The sequence below is a fragment of the Mauremys reevesii genome, linkage group 11 (genome assembly GCF_016161935.1).
Source record: "Mauremys reevesii isolate NIE-2019 linkage group 11, ASM1616193v1, whole genome shotgun sequence".
Taxonomy (NCBI): domain Eukaryota; kingdom Metazoa; phylum Chordata; order Testudines; family Geoemydidae; genus Mauremys; species Mauremys reevesii.
Genome location: NC_052633.1, coordinates 45,279,592 through 45,300,902, shown reverse-complemented (window position 1 = coordinate 45,300,902; position 21,311 = coordinate 45,279,592). Strand labels below are relative to the sequence as shown.

The 21,311-nt window shown below is 44.0% G+C and overlaps 1 protein-coding gene across 7 annotated transcripts in view; it reads left to right on the top strand.

Moving 5' to 3' along the window:
- The first annotated feature begins 2,833 nt into the window (after nt 1-2,833).
- Nucleotides 2,834-21,311, top strand: part of TBR1 (T-box brain transcription factor 1) — a 153,831-nt gene continuing 135,353 nt past the window's right edge. For 5 of the 7 annotated variants that reach the window (XR_005586129.1, XR_005586127.1, XR_005586128.1 and 2 more), the window contains exons 1-5: nt 2,834-3,752; nt 4,179-4,333; nt 4,650-4,771; nt 5,244-5,402; nt 6,478-6,539. Coding sequence is in view for 4 of the 7 variants with exons in the window: in XM_039494285.1 (XP_039350219.1) it covers nt 3,061-3,752; nt 4,179-4,333; nt 4,650-4,771; nt 5,244-5,402; nt 6,478-6,539 (1,190 nt within the window). In the remaining 3 variants the exon portion in view is untranslated. Of the gene's footprint in view, nt 3,753-4,178; nt 4,334-4,649; nt 4,772-5,243; nt 5,403-6,477; nt 6,540-9,589; nt 11,955-21,311 lie in introns of those variants that run through there. The other 2 variants (XM_039494283.1, XM_039494281.1) reach the window with 2 other exon arrangements.

The window sequence follows — 21,311 nt, the reverse complement described above, 5'->3', positions numbered from 1 at the left end:
TGTTTCTGATGTTACTGCTAAATACACTCCTGTGGAGCCTGGGGAAAGAGCTGGCAGTGAGCTTCACCAACAGAGCAAGGCCTGGAAAACAGCAATCACATGTCCTATGTTATCATGCTAGTATACGAGACAAAATGCAAGATGGTGATGGTGATGATAAACAAAACTATTAAATGCACAGAGAAAACCAACTTTTTGTCACTTCTCCATTCTAATATATTAAGGGTTAATCGTAACAATATTATGTATACTTTCAAATAAAAATATGATTTTCAAGTCTGTCCTTTTAAAGGGAATTATAAGAATAATAGATTAATAGAGTCCAAAGCCAGAAGGGACCACTGCAATCATCTACTCTGACCTCCTCCACAGGTATAGAATTTTCACCAAATAATTCGTAGAGCATATTTCAGAAAAACATCCAGTCTTGATTTAAAGTTTCACTTGGTACTTTATAAACTAAAAACAGATTTGCTACTTCAGATACTTTATAAATTGGAATTAAAGGTCTTGAGAAAGAAATATGAGACCAACTTGCTTTTCTGGTTAAATGTACCACTTTCTTGTGGTCCAGGTGCAAAAACTATTCCCCAACACTTTGTCTAATGTAACAAAGGTGAAGAGGATGCCATGTTGCTTTGGTATCTGAAGCAGAAATGTTAAAACAACGATTCCGAGAAGGCCCTGTTGGTTCCAGTCTCCATCTAAATTTAATTCCAGTTTCAGATGGATGAGAGCAATGCTCCATGATGCAAACCTGCAATCTAGTCTGAAATACTACTCCATGGAAAACCACACTCAGAATCCTGGTGTCAGCTGACAAACCAAGTACCCACTACATCACCAGTTTGAGCTCCCAATAGCTATGTTAAGCTTAGTGGACCGGTTACCTTGAGCTAGAAGTTGTGTGTGGGGACAGGAGTCAGATTAGGTGTAACACAGTTGTTCCTGGAGGTGAGGTTACAAGGTACTAGCCACCATCCCAAAGGAGACATGAAAGCATGTGTTAATGGGAGAGGATTCTGCTATGAGCAACCTACAGTCACAGTCACGGCTTGTCACCTCACAAACTTTCCCCTGCAGGTGGAAGTGAGGCCTCTGAACCCCCAGGAGCAGCAACAGCCAGAAGGCAGAGAGGGAGCATACAGTGTCACTGGCTCAGCGTGCCTACCCAGAAGACCAAGGCTTGCTGCCCTAGGGCCTGGGGGAAGAGGAGGTCTCTTTGCCCCTCATTGTCCCTCTCCTAAGATGACCAGATGCCAACAGTATTGGGACCACCCTGATATTAGAGGCTTTGTCTTATATATGCAACTATACCCCCTACCTCCAAAAAAAAGTGTCCTGGTATTTCACACGTGCTATCTGGTCATCCTGCCTGCTCTTGTCCTTGCCCAGCTGTGAGGGGCTTTGGGTCCGGACAGAACAGAGCCTGTTCTGTTCTGTGCTGGGGGGCGTGGTGGGGGCCAACCAAGGCCCCTCGCCCAAACATTGCTGCTAGGCCTGCGGCAGGCACCCCCTGAGCTGCAAACATTTGGGCTTGCTGGGCTCATGCCGTCCAACAACCCCCCTCATTCCCTCCTTGCCTCTGCTTGTGAGTCCCCACAGCGCCGGCCGGCCGGCAGGAGAGACCCGCTCTGCCGCCGGAGGACAGACGTGGCTTTAAGCTCGCCTGCCTCACGCGGGGCGCGCCCTGAGGTAGGAGCAGCGAGCTCGGGGCAATGGGGGAAGCCTCCGCCTCCCTGATGCCCGGGAAGACAGGAGAGGATGCCCCGCACACACTGTTCCACCTGGATTATCCACGGAACCTTCAGCACTCCCCGCCTAACAGGGCCTGTTACACTGTGAAAATCGCGCCTGTCAACGTGGGTGTCTAGCTCTTCCCTAGTTTAATGAAATCATTATTTGGGATCCTCCCCCCCCCGCCCTAAATCTTTTCCCTGACAGGAGCTCTAGCAACACGTTAATTTATTTCTATGAATCGAGCTAACTGCTTCTGACAAATCTATTACAAAAGATATCTCCCTCCTAGCACTCACTGCCTGTGTGATTCAGTCACTGAAAGAAAACACACGTCAAGTGGAAGGGAAGCTGGAGCTAGATGGAGAGATGGATGCCTTGTGCCATGCTTTTCTGATAATCTCCCGCATTACAGCACACAGATCAAATATTTATTTACTGGAGAATCAGTAAACATGACTGCAAATACATTAGGGCACTTCAGCTGTACAGCTTATAATTATTTCAAAACTCAGAAGAGACGATACATTGTTCCTGTGTACGTATGCTGCCTGAACTGAGTTTTATGGGTGTTTTATTTTCCCAACGCAGCATTTGCCTTTGGGGGGAGGGGGTTACACTGGAGGATGGGGGAGTATGTCTTATAAAGGACTGCGTCCCGTTATTGTGCGTTTCATATTAGCCGGGAAGCCAAATTCTGGAACTTCTAAGGTGAGCTAGGGCCTCCAGTTTGCGGTTTGTATGCTCTGCACACTGAAATCGTTACACTCAGAGTGAATGCTGACACCTGCGCTCATTCTGAACCCAAAAGTCTCCAGAATCTTATCTCTTTCCTTCTTCACAAAAAGGGTGAAAAAATTAGGAAATCGCAGGTCTTTGATTTTTTTTTTCTATCCGTAGTGACAAAGCTCGAAAGGTCACACGGTAATGAGCACTCATAGCAAACAGTGTCCCCCCCCTTCCCTTCTATCCCACAATAAAATCATCTCCTTCAATTTGCCATGATCGTCGCGACCAGGAGCCAGGTGATTATCCTAATTAATGTCTATCTAATTAAATTACTGTCAGCGGTTAACCAATGGCAGGAGCCGTTTCATCCGCTCCACAAGCAGCAAGATCAAAAGTGAGTCTTTCCTTATTGCTGCATAGTGTCAATTGGCCAATCTCTTCTCCCAGGGAAAAAAAAAAGTAAATCAAACGTTGGGGAAGCATTTGGTGGGAGAAGTGCTTTTTGCCTCGTGAGGGTCCCAGGATGTCTAGTTTATGTTAAGAGGAGCCCTTTAGAACCCGAGACTGAAGGGTTATTATATTGGTGCTAGAGCTATGCAGCTGGAGCATTGTCTTTCTCCCTCTATCATGCTCTCCAAGAAATTTCTCAATGTGAGCAGCAGTTACCCACATGCAGGCGGATCTGAGCTTGCCTTGCATGATCATCCCATTATCTCGACCACTGACAACCTGGAGAGAAGTTCACCTCTGAAAAAAATTTCCAGGGGGATGACGAATCAGTCAGATACAGACAATTTTCCTGACTCCAAGGACACACCAGGGGACGTCCAGAGAAATAAACTCTCTCCCGTCTTGGACGGGGTCTCGGAGCTTCGTCACAGTTTCGATGGATCTGCTGCAGATCGCTATCTGCTCTCTCAGTCCAGCCAACCCCAGTCCGCTGCCGCTGCTCCTAGTACCATGTTCCCTTACCCCAGCCAGCATGGACCCGCTCACCCAGCCTTTTCCATCGCCAGTCCAAGCCGCTACATGGCTCACCATCCTGTGATCACCAATGGAGCTTACAACAGCCTCCTGTCCAACTCTTCTCCACAAGGTTACCCAACGGCAGGCTACCCTTATCCCCAGCAGTATGGCCATTCCTACCAAGGGACGCCTTTCTACCAGTTCTCCTCCACCCAGCCGGGGCTGGTGCCCGGCAAAGCTCAGGTCTACCTGTGCAACAGGCCACTCTGGCTGAAATTTCACCGGCACCAGACAGAGATGATCATCACCAAACAAGGAAGGTAAGCGGCACTTGCTGCTGCTGCTGCATGGAGCGATTGGACATTAGGTGGTGGGGTTGGGACTCCAAACTCTTCCTTACGGAGGCTTTTGAGGGGGGCGATCTGCGCTTAATATTCGGGGTGACTGACAATGCAACCCACAAAGTCCAACGTGAAAATGGGGAGCTGGACGGGGTAGGTCACAGGGGGCGCCTGGGTGGCAGCTGCTAGGGGGGCTCGTGATGTGCTTGTACCAGGTGTCTAGCGATAGGGTGCAGGTCCCTACCTGGCCAGCAGTCCCTCCGGAGAGGACCCCTAATGCGGCTCCCTCCTCCCTTTGTCCTCATCCCCTTTTCATACAGCCCTTTAAGTTCTCCCCCTTGTTATTTGTGGTTCTCGGCTTATCACTAAACTGGTTGGTTTTTTGTGTGTGTTTTCTATTAATAGGCGCATGTTCCCTTTCCTAAGTTTTAATATTTCTGGTCTCGATCCCACGGCTCATTACAATATTTTTGTGGATGTAATTCTGGCCGATCCCAACCACTGGAGATTTCAAGGAGGCAAATGGGTTCCTTGCGGCAAGGCGGACACCAATGTACAAGGCAAGTTCTTCCAATTAACACTTTTCCCGACACATATTTAGGTGAGAATGGTTAATTAAAGCCTTTGTGGACTGGCTCAGGCGACTTCTTAAACGAGAATGGGCCAATGATGCTTTAAAAAAAATAAAAAGAGGGAGGGGGGAGTGAAGGGTGTTCAGAAAATGCTATTTTAATCCTCCCCAGTTAAAACGAAGGAAGCATCGCCGGTAAAGCGCTGCTAAGTTTAATAGGATTCACAGGAACCCTGTGTGTGCTGCTACAGTTGCAGGAAGGGGTGTGTGTGTAAGAATCGTGGTGTGTTTATTTGTTTCCTTAGGAAACCGAGTGTACATGCACCCCGATTCCCCCAACACAGGAGCCCACTGGATGCGTCAGGAAATCTCTTTTGGGAAATTAAAACTTACAAACAATAAAGGAGCATCAAACAACAACGGGCAGGTCAGTGAAACGCACACACGCTCTTATTTGTTGCTTCTAATAAAATCCTGAAAATTCAGATCAGATCCCTGTTTTCTTAGGTAAACCATACTGCTAGGGTAAAACGTGCGAGTTTCTATTCCTAACGAGTTAGAATGGTACAGGACTTCCTAGGAAGAAAAAAAAATGCTGCACAACCCAGCAACAAAACCCAGACCCTGATCAGAGTTGGGTTATGCTGGGGGGGATTCATTCTGAAGTGGAGTGAATCTGTAGCTGTCCTGCTAAAAGGGAGCGATGACTAGGTGGTGTCTTAGGGGTGCATTTCGCCTTCTTTGTTGAGTGTAATCCTCTCTGACAGCTCGGCCACGGCTTTTTATTCAAGCGCTTTAATAAGAAAAAATACCAGTAAATATCCGTCTTTTTCTCCCTCTCCTCGCTCCAATTTAGCCTTTCTGCCCCTTTGTCCCCCTCCCTTTTCTCTGCCTGACAGATGGTGGTCTTGCAGTCCTTGCACAAGTACCAGCCCCGTTTGCATGTGGTGGAGGTGAACGAAGACGGGACGGAGGATACTAACCAGCCGGGCAGAGTGCAGACTTTCACCTTCCCGGAGACTCAGTTCATAGCCGTCACCGCCTATCAGAACACCGATGTAAAGAGCTTGGCGCTGTATTTCCCTCGCGGCCATCCTCACCCTCAACCGGCCAGCAGCGCTTTAGAGCTTCCGAGGCCGGCTCGTGGGGGCTCCGCGTAGGTGCCCGGGAAGAGGGAAGCAGATACACGCCGTGCAGAGTGCTGGCGCGCGCGTGTCTGCGGCAAAGGGATGATTGAATCCAGCCGGCACCTTTGTATTCCCCCGGCAGGATCCGTGCGGGCTGGACCTAGATGTATAACATATTTGGAGTTCCAATTCTGAACCTTTCGCTGAAACCGTCAAGAATTGTGAGCCCCAAATCCGCCACACGAGCAAATGTGTGGATCAGATTTCTGTATCTTTGCATTTGCCCTAGTTAGTCTCACGAACACACGCAACTCTGGCGTGGGGTCTACAGAGTGAATATTTCACAGGGGCGCAATAACCATCAGTTTCCACAGTGAACATCTTCTCAGGAGGCCAAGCGGAAACCCGGTTGGCATTTATTATATTAAAACCAGAGTATAATATTTGTCAATAGCTGTTACGTTGAAAAGCACATATTTAATCTGAGGTGATTTTTAAGCAAGACTGCAAAGAGTAACTGATGCTGCTGACTGTGTTGGGGGTGATGGTACATTTTAATCAGAATAAATCCCTGTTAATGTATAGACATTTTTTGCTCTCACTTTAAATGGCATGCATTAAAAGTCGGTGTATTCTGTTTTCGATTGATAAACCAAGCACAGATACAATAATCTCTTAAAATGTTATATAAAAATACTTGAAATATTCATTTCTTATCCTAAATTTAAACTAATTGTGAATAATTACTTTTCAGAATAGACTGTCAAAATTATTTCACATTTTGATCAGTAATTGTAAGACCCATCAATTTTCCTCTAATTAAAAGCTTTATAAATACGCTAAGCTTAGTTTTTATGTTTTGAAGAGCGGCAATTTGAGCAACTAATGAAAAAAAGATCGAACAGCCCTGCTTTAAAAATGTGCCTCCTGTATGTTGCCCATTGTCATGCTTTCATTATGTATAGGTACGAGAAAATACTCATTGTTCCTCTATTTTCCTTCCCAGATTACACAATTGAAAATAGATCACAACCCTTTTGCAAAAGGCTTTCGAGACAATTATGATACGTAAGTAAATTGTATTTTTATTAATCATCTTATCGGATGCGGCCACATAGGCCGGTAGAGACTCTATTTGGTTTAGTATTGGGGGTTGGATTAAAAATCTCTCTAATTATTTAAACATTTAAATATTCAGTATTAAGCTTTAAAAAAAAAGTTCTCCCAGAGAAGAGAAAGTGAATGCAGGCTCCTGAATTCGGGACTGGATTTCGGGTGACTGAATAGGAATGAAATTCATCTGTCTCCCTTATTTTTCATGGAAAACTCTTGGTTTTCGCATTAATTTGTACGCCTGTGTTAGTAAGAGGCAAATCTTCTGTGCCGAAGAGCTAGCTGGAAGAGGCTGGCTAGCCCATTCAATACAACCTTGCGCAGTTTGGGGACAGATGCTCTTCTCACCCCCTCTGCCTGCATCTGAGGCTGCGTGTGACTTTGGCAGTTGTGATGTTCTTTCTGGCATATGACTTTGTACCCATTTTCAAGTTCCCGTTTATTCAAGCTGTGTATGTAGGCTATGAATTAAGGACCTCTTGAATGAGAGTTAAACTACTGAATATAAATGACTCTTTAAATCATCCTGGACACTAGACAGACAGTTTTAAAGGAAATGTCTTCTGTTTCTCACTCTGGTTTTCATTTTGGCGTTTTTGCTATTCCTATCTATCTATCTATCTATCTATCTATCTATCTATCTATCTATCTATCTATCTATCTATCTAGAAATGTCTTCGTGGAAGGCAAATATACATAGAGTTCATTATGCTTTTATCCAAGATCACTGGCCATACATACTGGTCTAATCTTTGACCGATGGGATGTTTGTGATGCGGACTTCAAACTTGACTTTAGAAGTTTGCCCCGTGCTCCTTTTCCCGCATTCAGTGGGAAAAGCCCAAAATCTTAACGACACAATGTACACTGCTCAGTGGCAGAAGGTTTGTAATAGGTAGAATAGCTAACAGTACCCAAGCCAAGGTGCTATTTCTGAGTACTTCTGCTTCCCTTTACCCCCCCAACACAGTGGAGATAGAGCAAAAACAAAAATGAAGACTAATGATATCCCACACCCACCTCCCATTGCTGTGACTATAAAGCAATAAAATCAACAAAGTGCTCTAGCACTGGAGTCTAGAAGGGGGGATCATCTAGAGAACAAGTGAGAAGGGCTCCTAACCCAATGCTACTGGGCGACCCGGTGGGAGGTGGGGAACTCAAACATCATGGGAAAGCGTACGGGTTCTTGCTCTCCTAATTTTTGCCTGAGCTCCTATTCAATGGGAACAGAGTGGGCTGAACACCTGCCAGGATTGGGCTCTGTGTTTAAGGGGAACATTTTTCTTTTTTCCTTCTGAGTAAGAGAAGCGTATATGTGTTTTAAGGAAATGGAAACAGCCCCCCAGATAAAGCCTTCTCCGGATCCCATTGAAGTCAGTAGGAGATTTGCCACGAAGTAAGGCCCACATTGAATAAGCACTGAAGTATGTTCTTAATTTTAAGCAGTTGCGTAAATCTATCCATATTTAGCAAATCAGTTAAACCCCATTGATAATGGGATTTAAGCACACACTTAAAGCTAGGCACGTGCTTAAATGCTTTCTAAATCAGGGCCTAAATCTGGGATCAAGCTCCTAGTGTGACCACTCTGCTTAAATGTAAAATAGCTGACTGTTAAATCTTACACACATTTATTCTTGTTTGGAAAATATAATTGTCGCTGGTTCACTCCCCTTCCCAAAAATGAAATGGAATGTGCAACAAGTGATCAGAGGGAAAACACAGGGGTTCTGGCGATTTTGGTAAGAGCCGCAAAGGAGAAGTAACCTGAGTATTTGAGCATACAAAATAGGTCATTGGTGCTGTGCAGAGACTACATGGTCTTTGTAACTTAAATAAGACTTTTCTATACATAGGGTAGAGTATCGATGAAAAACCTTCTGGACTTCTCCAACCACAAAATGTCTCTGCTTTCTCTTCTTTTAAATTATAAAGACGTGTATGTCACTTTAAAAGGAGCTTAAATGCTGTCTAGCACATCGTATTTGTTTAAGGGCCAACTGTGTTCTGGATAAGTAATTTCAGGAGGCGTGGAGGGTTAATTAAAGCACAGTTTTAGCCTGAATGAAACGCACACGCTAACTATTCATCCATTAACGGTTTTATAAACACAAATTGCAGTCCAAGATTGAACGATTATATATAGGCTATATTGAAAAAAAAATGGGCGCATCTGCTTTTAAAATTCCTTCAGTAGGTGTTTGAAGATTAGTTAAATTTAAATTAAATAAAATCTGGATAGTTGGTTTGTGACTCTGAACAGTAAGTGTCAAACCGCAGAAATAATTTTTCAGTCTGCCATTCACGCTGTTTGCTACAAATGGACCAGGTTACCTGTTGCGCATATTGTGGGATTGGTCAGTTTTCCACAATGCAGGATTTCCCAAAGTACCATGAAAGATGGTAGGATGTTAGCTGACTTGTGGATTTCAAATAAATAAAAACAAGAAACTTCAGCCTTTAAATTACGCCCCTACTAAATCTATACAGAGCAAACTCGTTTTCAGTTTGTACTTGCCTATTTAAAAAAAAAAATGTTAGATCCACTTTGCGGATGGTGTGTGTAAAATAATCTGATTTTAAAAAAACCGTTCTGGCCTCAAATAGCCTCCGCAGTATTCAATATAAAGATGAACCAGAACTGTAGGGATATCTGCCTGGTATGTTTCAGGTTGTCACGTCAATCTGGTCAACTGGTTTCTTTAAATCACTGAATGGTCCCGCTTCTGCACCTGTGCTAAACTATTGTGTTTCTGGGTAATGAATTTTCGGGGTATTTCTGTGAAGTCCGAACGGCATTCTCTCCACTCCGGTCACTGCTTGCCGAGCAGTTGTGAAACTGGGTTTTCTTGCCAGGGAGTGCACTGGGTGAAATCCTGGCCCCACTGAAGTCAATGACAAAACTCCCGTTGGCTCCAGGGGACCCAGAGATCCATGCAGGGTGCCTGCCTGCGCCCGGCTCTGGCTCAGGACACCCAGAACTCTGCCCTTCTCTTTGGCAGGATCTACACGGGCTGCGACATGGACCGGCTCACGCCTTCCCCCAATGACTCTCCCCGCTCGCAGATCGTGCCCGGGGCCCGCTACGCCATGGCGGGCTCCTTCCTGCAGGACCAGTTCGTGAGTAACTACGCCAAGTCCCGCTTCCACCCCGGCGCTGGCGCTGGCCCGGGACCAGGCAGCGACCGCAGCGTGCCGCACACCAACGGGCTGCTCTCTCCACAGCAAGCCGAGGACCCCGGGGCCCCGTCTCCGCAGCGCTGGTTTGTCACCCCGGCCAACAACCGCTTAGATTTCGCGGCCTCCGCTTACGACACGGCCACTGACTTTGCTGGCAATGCCGCCACCCTGCTGTCCTATGCAGCGGCCGGGGTCAAGGCGCTGCCCCTGCAGGCGGCTGGTTGCACTGGGCGGCCGCTGGGCTACTACACTGACCCTTCGGGATGGGGGGCGCGCAGCCCCCCGCAGTACTGCAGCAAATCCAGCTCCATGCTCTCCTGCTGGCCCAACAGTGCAGCCGCTGCCCGGATGGCCACCAGCAACCCTTACCTAGGGGAGGAGGCGGATAGCCTGGTCACCGAGAGATCCCCCTTGCCGGGCGCTGAGGACTCCAAGCCCAAAGACTTGTCTGACTCCAGCTGGATCGAGACCCCCTCGTCCATTAAATCCATTGATTCCACCGATTCTGGGATTTACGAGCAGGCCAAGAGGAGGCGGATCTCGCCCTCTGACACCCCGGTGTCGGAGAGCTCCTCTCCCCTCAAGAGCGAAGTGCTGACCCAAAGGGACTGTGAAAAGAACTGCGCCAAGGACATCGGCTACTATGGCTTCTACTCCCACAGCTAGACTCTGCCCAGTCCCCGTGCTTCGCTCTGTAGTCGGTCTCACACCGCCACGATCTCAAGTGAACACAACAGTCCTTTTGCACAACAACGTCTCAGCAGTTAGCGCACTGATCCCAACTTGAGCTGTATCTTTTTATTTCCCCCGTGAAAGAGTTTTAGCTGTAATCCTCGCTCCCTGTTTCCCTTTCTCAAGTGTAAAGAAACCCTACAACCCCTTTAGGAGATCTTGACATTCTTTGGCACCCGGTGCTGGCGCTGATATAGGAAAGCAGCAAATCTGCCGTTGAATCTCCTTCTAATTCTCCTAACCCCATTGATGAGCAGGATGATTGACTCTCAGAACCATACAGCGCTTCCTTCCTTTTCCATGGATGGATAGTTGGGGATGTTAGTAATTTTAGTGGAACAAAGCCTGTGAAACGCCTGTACATAGTGTTTAATTTATTGTAACGAATGCCTATACTTTTTTGTTCCCATTGTGAAGTCCCAAAACTAGATCATGTTTAACTTTCTCGATTTCTCCTTTCCCAACCCCCAAAGTTCACTCTCTGTTCTAAATACCTCTGGAAACACAAAATGTCCCATAGAAATAGCACTGAATAATGGGTTTCACACTTCCTTGCAATCCCTCGCATGGAATAAATTACTCTGTGCCCTGGGCTGACACAGCTAAGGAGGATCTGTGCTTGCCCCTCAAAAGAATAGAAATCTATCTAGTTGGAAAGTCGATTAAGTAGCGGGACGCCTTCAAACAGCGAAGTAACTGCATCTGTAATTTTTTTTTCTTAAAGAGGAGTAGCTCGACTGCAACATTATTTTTGCCCTATTTGTTCCTCCGACCCCTCCAAGTGCCAAGTCCATTACTGGCCTGTGCAGGTGCCAAATATGCTGACAAACAGTTCCCAAATTTCTTTGCAGTTTCTCCCCCTTTATTTATATTTCTGTAAATCGTTGTAATGAATAACCTACAAACGATATAGACGACTGAATTGTTGGTAATCATAGTGTAGTCCAGTGAAGATGAGTTGTGAGTTGTATATTTTACTGCATTTAGTTTTGGAATTGACTTTTTCATAAAGTAGATAACTGAATCTAACTTTCTGGGGGATACAGTAAGTACTGCGAGTAAGAGTGATCGATCATCCTCTACGTCTCGTTACGTTTGAGAAGGAGCATTAATAACCCCCAAGCTCTCCCCCGTGGAAGTAGAATAGTAAGTCTTTGAATTCTGAGTAGTAAATCTATACAATTAAAGCATTTTTATAAGGAAAAAAAATCAAGTGAAATATGCATCAGGCGAAATAGTCAGCCAAGATTCCAGCCGACGGGGACATTTTTCCTAATAGAAATTCAGGGTCATAAACGTGTGTATATTTTTGGCTCCTCTGTAAATCTAATGTTGTGATTTTTATATTTGTTCTGTTATGTGTGTGGAACTGAATGATTTATACAAGTGCAAGCTCCATTGAGATGTTTTGTTTTTTGCCCGTTTGTATTGTCTGTGTATAACAAGTAAAATAAACCTGGCAAAACGGTAACGTGGTGTTTGAAAGCAGTTTACGTTTTACAAAGATGCCGTTGAAATGCTCTAAATGGACTAGGGGGAAGAAATCCCCTGGATACTAATGGCAGCTCACTTTATAACCTTTTCATGGGTTTCGAGTGCTAGGTTAAAAACATGCGGTGATTCTATTGTTTTCCTGTCCTATAGTGTTGTGTAGTTCCAGGTTTGCATTTCTGCTTTCCCCGGGGGTGGGGGGGCAGAGGGAATGGAATGCTTTCTCCTTTCCTACCACCTGACCAGTGTATTGACTTGAGGTCTGCACGAGAAAAAGGGAGAGGGGGTTGAAGTCTCCTCGGAGTTGAGAGGTTTATACCTAAACAATTCTCTACACGTAAAAAGCATTTTGCGAAACTCAGCCTTGTCTTACGTTTGTGTGCGGAGTAGGGGCTGAGCGCTTACGGGACAGAAGCTGTGGCTATAGCAATGGTGTGACACAGTGTCCCCTGAGGTGAGCTTATTGGAAATGCGAGCCCAGGAGGTGCCACTCGCTTTAAAGGCTGAGTTCGTTAGCATTGGCTGGAGCTTTGGAGCAGGACGCCAGACGCATTTCTGAGCCTGCATTGTGTGCTGGGTTAGGCTTCCCTCCACTCTCTTTGCCCAGTTTCTGGTAGCGATGGGAGTTGGGGACTAAGTAGCTTTGTATCCTCTGGTGTTTTTGTGAGGCGTGTGGGCTGTGCGAGCTCCGCGCCGGGGTGGTTCCCTCCGTGGAGATCGGAGGGGCTGCACCCTGAAGAGAAAACGTAAACATACCCCCGCCCCCCGCTTTCATCACAGCGAGAACGAGCATCTTTCTAGCCCTGGGACGGTGCCGAAAATCCTTTCCTGCTCGCTGCAGGTAGCTGCATCTCATTGCTCAGTGCTGCAGGTGTGCAGAGCCAATGCACGTCGGCTGGAAACGTGCTTTCTTTAGCCACCTTTAATAGCGCCACGTTTCTGTCCCAGTGGCTTAAATGTTGAGGAAGGGTTAAAAGAAAAGTTTAAGGAAATGCAGAGAAAAATCGAAAGTAATCTATAGAGACCCAGCCACAGCATCACCCGGAGGCTGTTGTCTGTACCACTAGTCACCACTAGGCAGCTCTGTGCTGAGCCTTATTTTGTCTACCACAAATGACAGTATTTTTTCCTGTTTTTATATTAAGAAAAAGGGACTTTAAACAACACTAATGGTTCCAAATGGCAGGTTATTGTGGGCCGTGTGTGTAGTCTGTGCTCCAAATGCCATCTTTCGGCGAGCTCCATGTGTACTAGGGGGTGCTCGGTGGCATCAGCTCCAGCTCCAGCCCCTTTCCACCCGAAGGCCGCTGTTTGACTGCATAGAAACACGACCTGGTTGCCACACAACTTCTCGGGGAACGGGGCCGGCTGTGCGGGCACTGGGTCCGCTGTCCTCTCTGCTCAGTGGCAGAGGGGAACGAGCCCCGAGGAAAGCGGAGACAAGACGTGCTCTGCAGCCCAGGTGCTGCTTGTTAGACTCCAGGCGTGTCTGGTAACCCCTGTGGCGGGGCGGCGTTAGGCGGGACTGTGCCGGTGCAGGGACTGAGGCCGCGTTCTCTGCGGCACGGGCGGAATGAGCGCGAGGAACCTCCGCACCTATTTGCCTTTCGTTAGCCAGCGACCTTCCACCACCCTGCACGGGGAGCGTGTTACAAAGCGGCGGGTCAGACGTGTGGAGCCGCATTGCCAATGAGTGTGGGAGAGCCGGAGGGGTAGGCAGCGGCTGCGTGTCCGCACCACGTCCCAGCACCTGCTCCCTGGAGGAGCCGCACAGCTCCGTATCCGCTCCTGCGCCGGGGGGCAGAAGTAGTCTGGGAAGAGAGTAGAGGCGGGAAACTGGGGTGAGGATGACTCGCGTTACTGTCTGGCTTTTGCTGTTGAAGTGTTGCCGTCCGACAGACAGATCTGAGGCAATGGAGTGGTTTAATTTCTTTTAATCTCTCACTGCCTTTGGCTGTGAGGTAAATGTTCAGGCACGCGCTAGTTACCTATGCCCCCCTTCAGTCTCCACTCGAATATCAAATCCAGCGGCTCTTCTAACTGTAACCCGAAATGCAGCCATTGACCTCCACGTGGGAAGAGTTCAGAGTCTTGAGCATTGTATAAAAAAGCAGATCTATTAAAGCCATAGCCGGTGGAGAACAGCCTATTCTTTTCTAAAGATTAATCCGGCCTCTGGGATTCAAGGCAAGTGCGGCACAAACTGAGAAACAGAACTGCAGCCCAATGGCTGAACACTAGCATAGGTGTTCAATAGGCTGTTTTGATAGATTTTGCCTTAAACCTCCAATCTCAGTCTTATTTCAAATAGTGAGGATGCGTTTAAAAATTAAAAAAAATGCAGCAATCTAGAGGACAGCTGCATAAACAAATCCCCCACCCGACCCCAAGGCGCTCGCCGTCTAATGCTAAAAGAGAGGCGTGAGTCTCCCAGCCATGCCGTCTGCGTTCCAATGGGCAGGGTTGCTAAAGCGGGTGCACGCAGCCGGGCATGCTTGGAAGAGCCTGATTCATGTGCATACAAATTTGCTCACGAAATCAGGTGTTTCTTGTGCTCGTCGTCAGTAAAGTGCCTACCGGGGCACTTGCCTGCGCCAATACCAGATTTTCGGTCATGACACAGACCTTCCTTTGAAAATCTGCCCAGAATTTACAATGGGTAACCACCAAACCATTTCGCAAGAATGCTGTAAGTGACTATGTTACTATAAGGAAGGGTGGAATTTCATGCCCCCTTCCCCTCCGCCCCCGACACAGCAACAACACAGCTATATTTTAACAGTACTGTCGGAAATAATTCCAGGTATTGCCCATCAGCCAAACCAGTTATTATAGTGGGTTAATTTTTAACGTAATTGTCCCACTGTCGCACTAAACAAAAGCGAATTAAAGATCACAGTAAACCCTCGATCTCCTTTTCGCTTAACCAGAAATATAAACTGCAGCTTCTGCCTAAAAAATATACAATAATTTTGTACACAGCACCAGCTCGCTTATCGGAATGATTTGAGGGACATTAACATGTTCGGATAATCTAGCGGGCTACTGAGTAAATGAATAATGTCTGAGGATTGATCTACATCTTGGGGTAGAGAGATTGCATAAACAGGCTTTACTGTACATAACTGGTTAATAGTGTAATTCCACAATTATTTCTACAGGAGATTTGAGATCAAAAGTTCCACTGAAATAGAAAAGGCTTACTACGTTCCGTAGGTAGGTAAACCAATCTTTTAAATAATATTACAGGTGTGTGAGTGTGTATATCAAGCATAGGCTAATTGACATTAAATATTTGTATTCACCTAAAAATAGCAAGCATACAGTTTTTGCCCTAGTGTGTGTTTACGATGATGTACTTGCTGTGTTTTTTTCAGTTTGTCTGAAGCAAAACCCCTTGCCTGAATTTCTTAGACTAGTAACTAATTGCATGAATTTGACATTAAATTTTATTTGTGTTAATATTCCAGGCAAGAGGGGTTTTATTTTAATGCTCCTGTATAAAAATAATAATAAATGCAGTTGCTCTCCTTTCGCTTTATCAAAATGACAGACTAACATTTCCTCAGAAATAGATAATACAGAAGAAGTAGAATGAAATATAGAAGACTATGTACAAATTATTTTATTGGTAATATTTCCTGCATTCACTTATATTTCACGTTAATACCGCATCAAATACAAGACAATGATTTACTCTGTAGCAGATTCTGCAAAATTATGCTATGCATACTTGATGACATATTGCATATTTTAAACAGAGCTTTTAATTACTGGTTGAAATTTTTGCTTATGTTGTTTTTTTGAATGCTAGAGGAAAGAGAGGCTTGTGGATAATGTGAGTAATAGAATAGTGATACGGATGGGAGGATTTTGACTGATGGCATGAGGAAGCAGACTGGTGAGGAGGTTGATCAGAGGTAAAAGATGTCTTTGGCAACTTTTTAAGTTTCTCTGGCCATTTCGGTCCAGTGAATCATGCAAGAGTTATGTTCATAACCAAATTCATGCCTCTTCATTGTTTGCTGCAGTAGTCCTGATCCTTGTCATAAACCCACTCTTACCTTCTTTAGTCACCACTTGATGTGTTATGTCTAAAGTAGACTGAAAGGTCCTTAGAAGACACAAATCTTGTATTACTTGTCCAAAAAGAACAGTGCAAACTCACGGAGCTAGAAGAACAACAGATTGGGATAATAGGCGTAACGTGGGACATGTTCCTCTTAATTTTCTGTGACTAGACTTCATTCTCCCCACCCCCATGGGGAGCTCTGGTGACCAGTGATGCCCTCCCCCCGCCTCAAACTGGCAGACCTGAGTTTGAATAAGTCTGATGATGAGAGACTTAACTTGCATAACCTTCATTATAGCGTCGCGCAACAGCGAGGCTAAAATTATGGTTAAGAAAAGCCTTTATTCTCCCTTCGAACTGTCAGGAGCTTTTACATTCCCCCCCAAATTACAAGCTTTAATTTATTTTGTTTGTTACTGGCCCAAAGGTGGTTATTTTTGGCAAGTCTTCTCAAATTATGTTTGACTGTTTTTGAATGATCAGGGTAAGGGAAAAAATCAGAGTGCATGTGCATGGAAAAAAGGAGAAGAGATTTCGCATGGAGATATTTTTGTGCTCAGTTGACACAAACTTTCATTTTAAAAGATGAAACTCGTTATAAATGTGGTCTCCAAAGTGGAATGTGTGTCTTGCTAAGGGTATAAAAAATGGCTAAGGAATAAAGCAGCTGTAAACAGATGGAAAATAGGAGACTGCATGTATTCAGTACCCCATTCTGTTAAGCTATCTAAATATATACGTATATCTAGACAGCCACACATTAAAATAAATGTACTTGCATTAATTTCAATTATTACAATGTGTATTTATTTGAATATATGATAACATATGAGAATACATTAATATAATACTGGTTATATCAGTGTACGATCAGCTGAATCTTTCTTAACCTGCTGAAATAGCTTGACTGTCTAGAGCTTTGTTATTGTGTATAGGTAATATTTTCCATTCACACAGTTAAAACATCCGTATATATAATATGGATTATATTTATAAGAAAGGAGAATACTATCATTGGAATAGCAGTCGGAATTTTTTTCACCTCCGTGTAAAATCTTAACTATAATATCACATTAACATGCAATTATTTCTTAAAATTGAAATAAGAAATAATCAGTGATTATTTTTAAGCATAATTACAGTTTCAGTTGGCAGAGCTAATACAGGGATGGCCTTTAGATGTATGTGTGGAACCTTTTCAACATATGCCACTGACAAAAGGAGGTTTACGATACAAATTTTCACCCAGGGCTGGAAAGTGAGCCTGACCTACACTCACATGGCAGCTGTGGCTCCTGACCCGCAGGACATGGTGCATGGGATTGCATGGTGCTGTGACCCCGTGTGCTAAATCACATGCCATTCATTCAAATTTGGCCTGCTAAACTCTCCATATGGCAGAGGGGGTGGCAGGGCCAAACCTGAATGGTGCTGTAACCCTGGGCACCATGTCACAACACCCAAGAGGGGAGCCAGGTCCAGCCCCTGGACTTGCTCTGCAATCCGCATCCAATGATCCATTTCCCCCTGGTTGCAAAACTTGGCTCCATCACTGGGCAGTCACATGCCTAAGTATTGTCAGGATCAGGGCGTATTTCAATAATACTAAGATTCATGTATATTTAACTAACTCACCAATTAGGAATGCACTTTTATTGGCTTTTATTGTTTTGGTTTAGTGGAAACACAGCATTGTTGAGCTACTGCAGTGTCATATGAGCTCCCATCATATAATAAATAACATTGAAATACTTGGGATTTTTTTTCTATAATTATGTGTCAAAATATGAAATGATGTAACAGCCCTCATATAAATAGTCAAAATTTAATTTTGATGGGCCATGCTATGGCATTCATTGTTAAGCAGGATTCTCCACTGAAATAAATTTAGTTCCAGGTCACAGCTCTGCCTTTGGTTATCCATGGAACAGGAGAACCAGCCGTGGGACTGCAAGGATAGCAAAGCAATACAATATTCAAAGCCAATGTGCCTCACCCATGTTTTGAGATGAAAGGGTAGTTTGGCTTTATGGCTTAGCTCTTCAAAAGTATTTAGGCACCTAATTCCCATTGATATGAAGATCTGGGCCCATGTCTGTTTAATACAAGGCTGTCAGTATGTATCCCAGTTTGGGTAGTGACATCTGCCCACTTGGAACTGAACTGAACTGAACCAATCAACATATTATCAGGGCTGCTGTCAGGTTGTAAGCATTTTAAAGCAAATCATTTTTATAATTTCCTGGGTTGTCCTTATACCCCATTTTATAGATCGGGACTATATTTCCCCCTTTCAAGTCCTCTGGGATCTCTCCTGTCCTCCACAAATTCTCAAAGATAATCACTAATGGTTCAGAGATCTCTTCAACCAGTCTTTAAGTTTTCTAGTATGTATTTCAGTAGGCCCTGCTGACTTGAAGACATCTAACTTGTCTAAGTAATTCTTACCTTATTCTTTCCCTATTTTAGCCTCTGATTCTATCCCATTTATACTGATGTTCACTATGTTAGTTGTTCGACCACTGCTAACCTTTCTGGTGAAAACTGAAACAAAAAAGGCATTTAACACTTGGGCCATTTCTGTTATTGTCTTCCTCTCCTCATTGAGTAATGGGCCTACCCTATCCTTGATCTTCCCCTTGCTTCTAATGTATTTGTACAATGTTTTCTTGTTGGCCTTTATGTTCTTAGCTAATTTAATCTCATGTTGTGCCTTGGCCTTTCTAATTTTAGCCCTACAAGCCTGTGTTGTTTTTTTATATTCATCCTTTGTAATTTGACCTAGTTTCCACTTTTTGTTATGACTTTTTGGAGTTCCAGGTTGTTGAAGATCTCCTGGTTAAGCCAGGGTGTCTCTTACCATATGTCCTATCTTTCCTACACATTGGGATAGTTTGCCTTAATAATGTCTCTTTAAAAAACTGCCAACTTGACTGAACTCTTTTTTCCCTAACGCCACATCTACACTCGCACTTACATTGGCAAAACTTTTGTCACTCGGGGATGTGAAAGAAACACCCCCACCTCCCCTGATGAGTGACACAAGTTTGCTGGCATAAGTACTCGTGTGCACAGTGCCATGTCAGTGGGAGATGCTCTCCCATCAGCATAGAGAGGTTACAGGGGAGACCTTACAGAAGTGCAGTGATATAGCTGTGCTGCTGTAAAATCCATAGGGTATGTCTACACTATGAAATTAGGTTGATTTTATAGGGGCAGCATCAATTTGTATCAGCTGAGGATCCTGCCCTTTGCTTTGAACACTATCTGAAGTAGGTACAGTTGTATTGAAGGGATAGCATCAACTTAAAAAATCCTATTGTGTAAACTATTAGTTTTCTTGTGTTACTAATAACATCTTAGTCAATGTATTTCTTACTTTTTTACTTTTGCATTTATCTAATTTTAAGGCAATCAAAATTAATGTAGTTTTAATTTTATTTACAGTCAATTTCACTTTCTGGTTCTCATGGTTGAAATGTTTGGCTTACAAACACTAAGGGATTTTTAAAAGAAGTTTTTAATTCTTTTTAAAAATATTTAAACAAAGAGACTGTTGGTGTTAGATTTTCCAAGAGCTTGCATTTACAAAGTTGAATTTTGGGGCCAAATTTACTTAGACATCACAGAAATATAGGGCACGAAAGGACCCACATAGGTCATCTAGACCCACATAGGTCATCACTGGGGCAGGACTAAGTATTATCTAGACCATCCCTGACAGGTTTTTGTCTAACCTGTTCATAAAAACCTCCAATGTCAGAGATTCTACAATCGCCGTAGCTTATTTGTTCCAGTGCTTAACTACCTTTACAGTTAGGAAGTTTTTTTTCCCAATGTCTACCCTAAATCTCCCTTGCTGTATTACTTATCCTGTCCTTAGTGTCCAATATCACTCTGCTCTTTGTAACAAACTTTTACATACTTCAAGACTGTTATCATGTCCTCCATCAGTCTTCTCCTCTCCAAACTAAACAAAGCCAGTTTTTCAATCTTTCATTATAGCTCATGTTTTCTAGATCTTTAACCCTTTCTGTTGCTCTCCTCTGAACTTTCTCCAATTTATTCACATCTTACCCAAAGTGTAATGCACAGAACTGGACACAGTACTCCACCTGAGACCTTATCAGTGCTCAGTAGAGAGGAAGAATTGTTTCTCATCTTGCTTACAACACTCCTGTTAATACAGCCCAGAATGATGTTCACTTTATTGCAACAGTATTATATTGCTGACTCATAGTTAGTTTGTGATCCACTATAACCCCCAGATCCTTTTCCGCAATACTCTTTCTTAAGCAGTCATCTCCCATTTTGCATTTGTGCAACTAATTACTCTTTCCTAAGTGTAGTACTTTGCATTTGTCTTTATTGAATTTCATCCTATTTATTTCAGACTGTCCATTTGTCCAATTTAAGATAATTTTCAATTCTAATCTTGTCTGCCAAAACATTTGCAACCCCTCCTAACTTGATGTCATCTGCAAACTTCAAAAGTGTATTCTCTATGTCATTATCCAAATCCTTTATGAAGATATTGAATAGTACTGGACCCAGGACACATCCCTGCAAGACCACCAGGGATGCCATTCTAGCTTGACTGTGATGCTTTGATAAGTATGCTCTGAGTTCGGTTGTGCACCCACCTTATAGTAGTTTCATCTACACTATATTTCTCTAGTTTGCTTATGAGAAGGTCATGTGAGACAGTTTCAAAAGCCAACTAAAGTCAAGATATATCACATCTACTGCTTCACCCCTATCCACAAAGCTTGTTATCTTGTCAGAAAAGGATATTAAGCTGGTTTGACATGAATTGTTCTTGACAAATGTGTTGACTCTTACTTATCACCTTATCATCTTCTAGGTGCTTACAAACTGATTGATACCCAGAAAGATAATGGAGCAAATAATCAAACAAAGTTAAGTGCTCACTTAATGCTTTCCTGGCCTCTGCCACTGAATGCCTCCATGCATTAAGCTGTGCCCTATCAGTGCGGGAGGACCGCATGAGCTCGGAAAACGTGTAATTTTGACATCACCCTTGGTTTTTACCCCTTTTATCCTCACCCAGAGACTTTCAACAGGTCTGCATCCCACTTCTATCTCAATTTTCCTTTTAATGTTTTGAAAACATACAAAGGCAGAATGTAAAGACATCATGCATAATCTTATGACCTATTTGTTTGCATTTGTAATTTTTTTATTCACTTTTCTGATTAAAATAATTCTGTTTCATATGACATAAACGT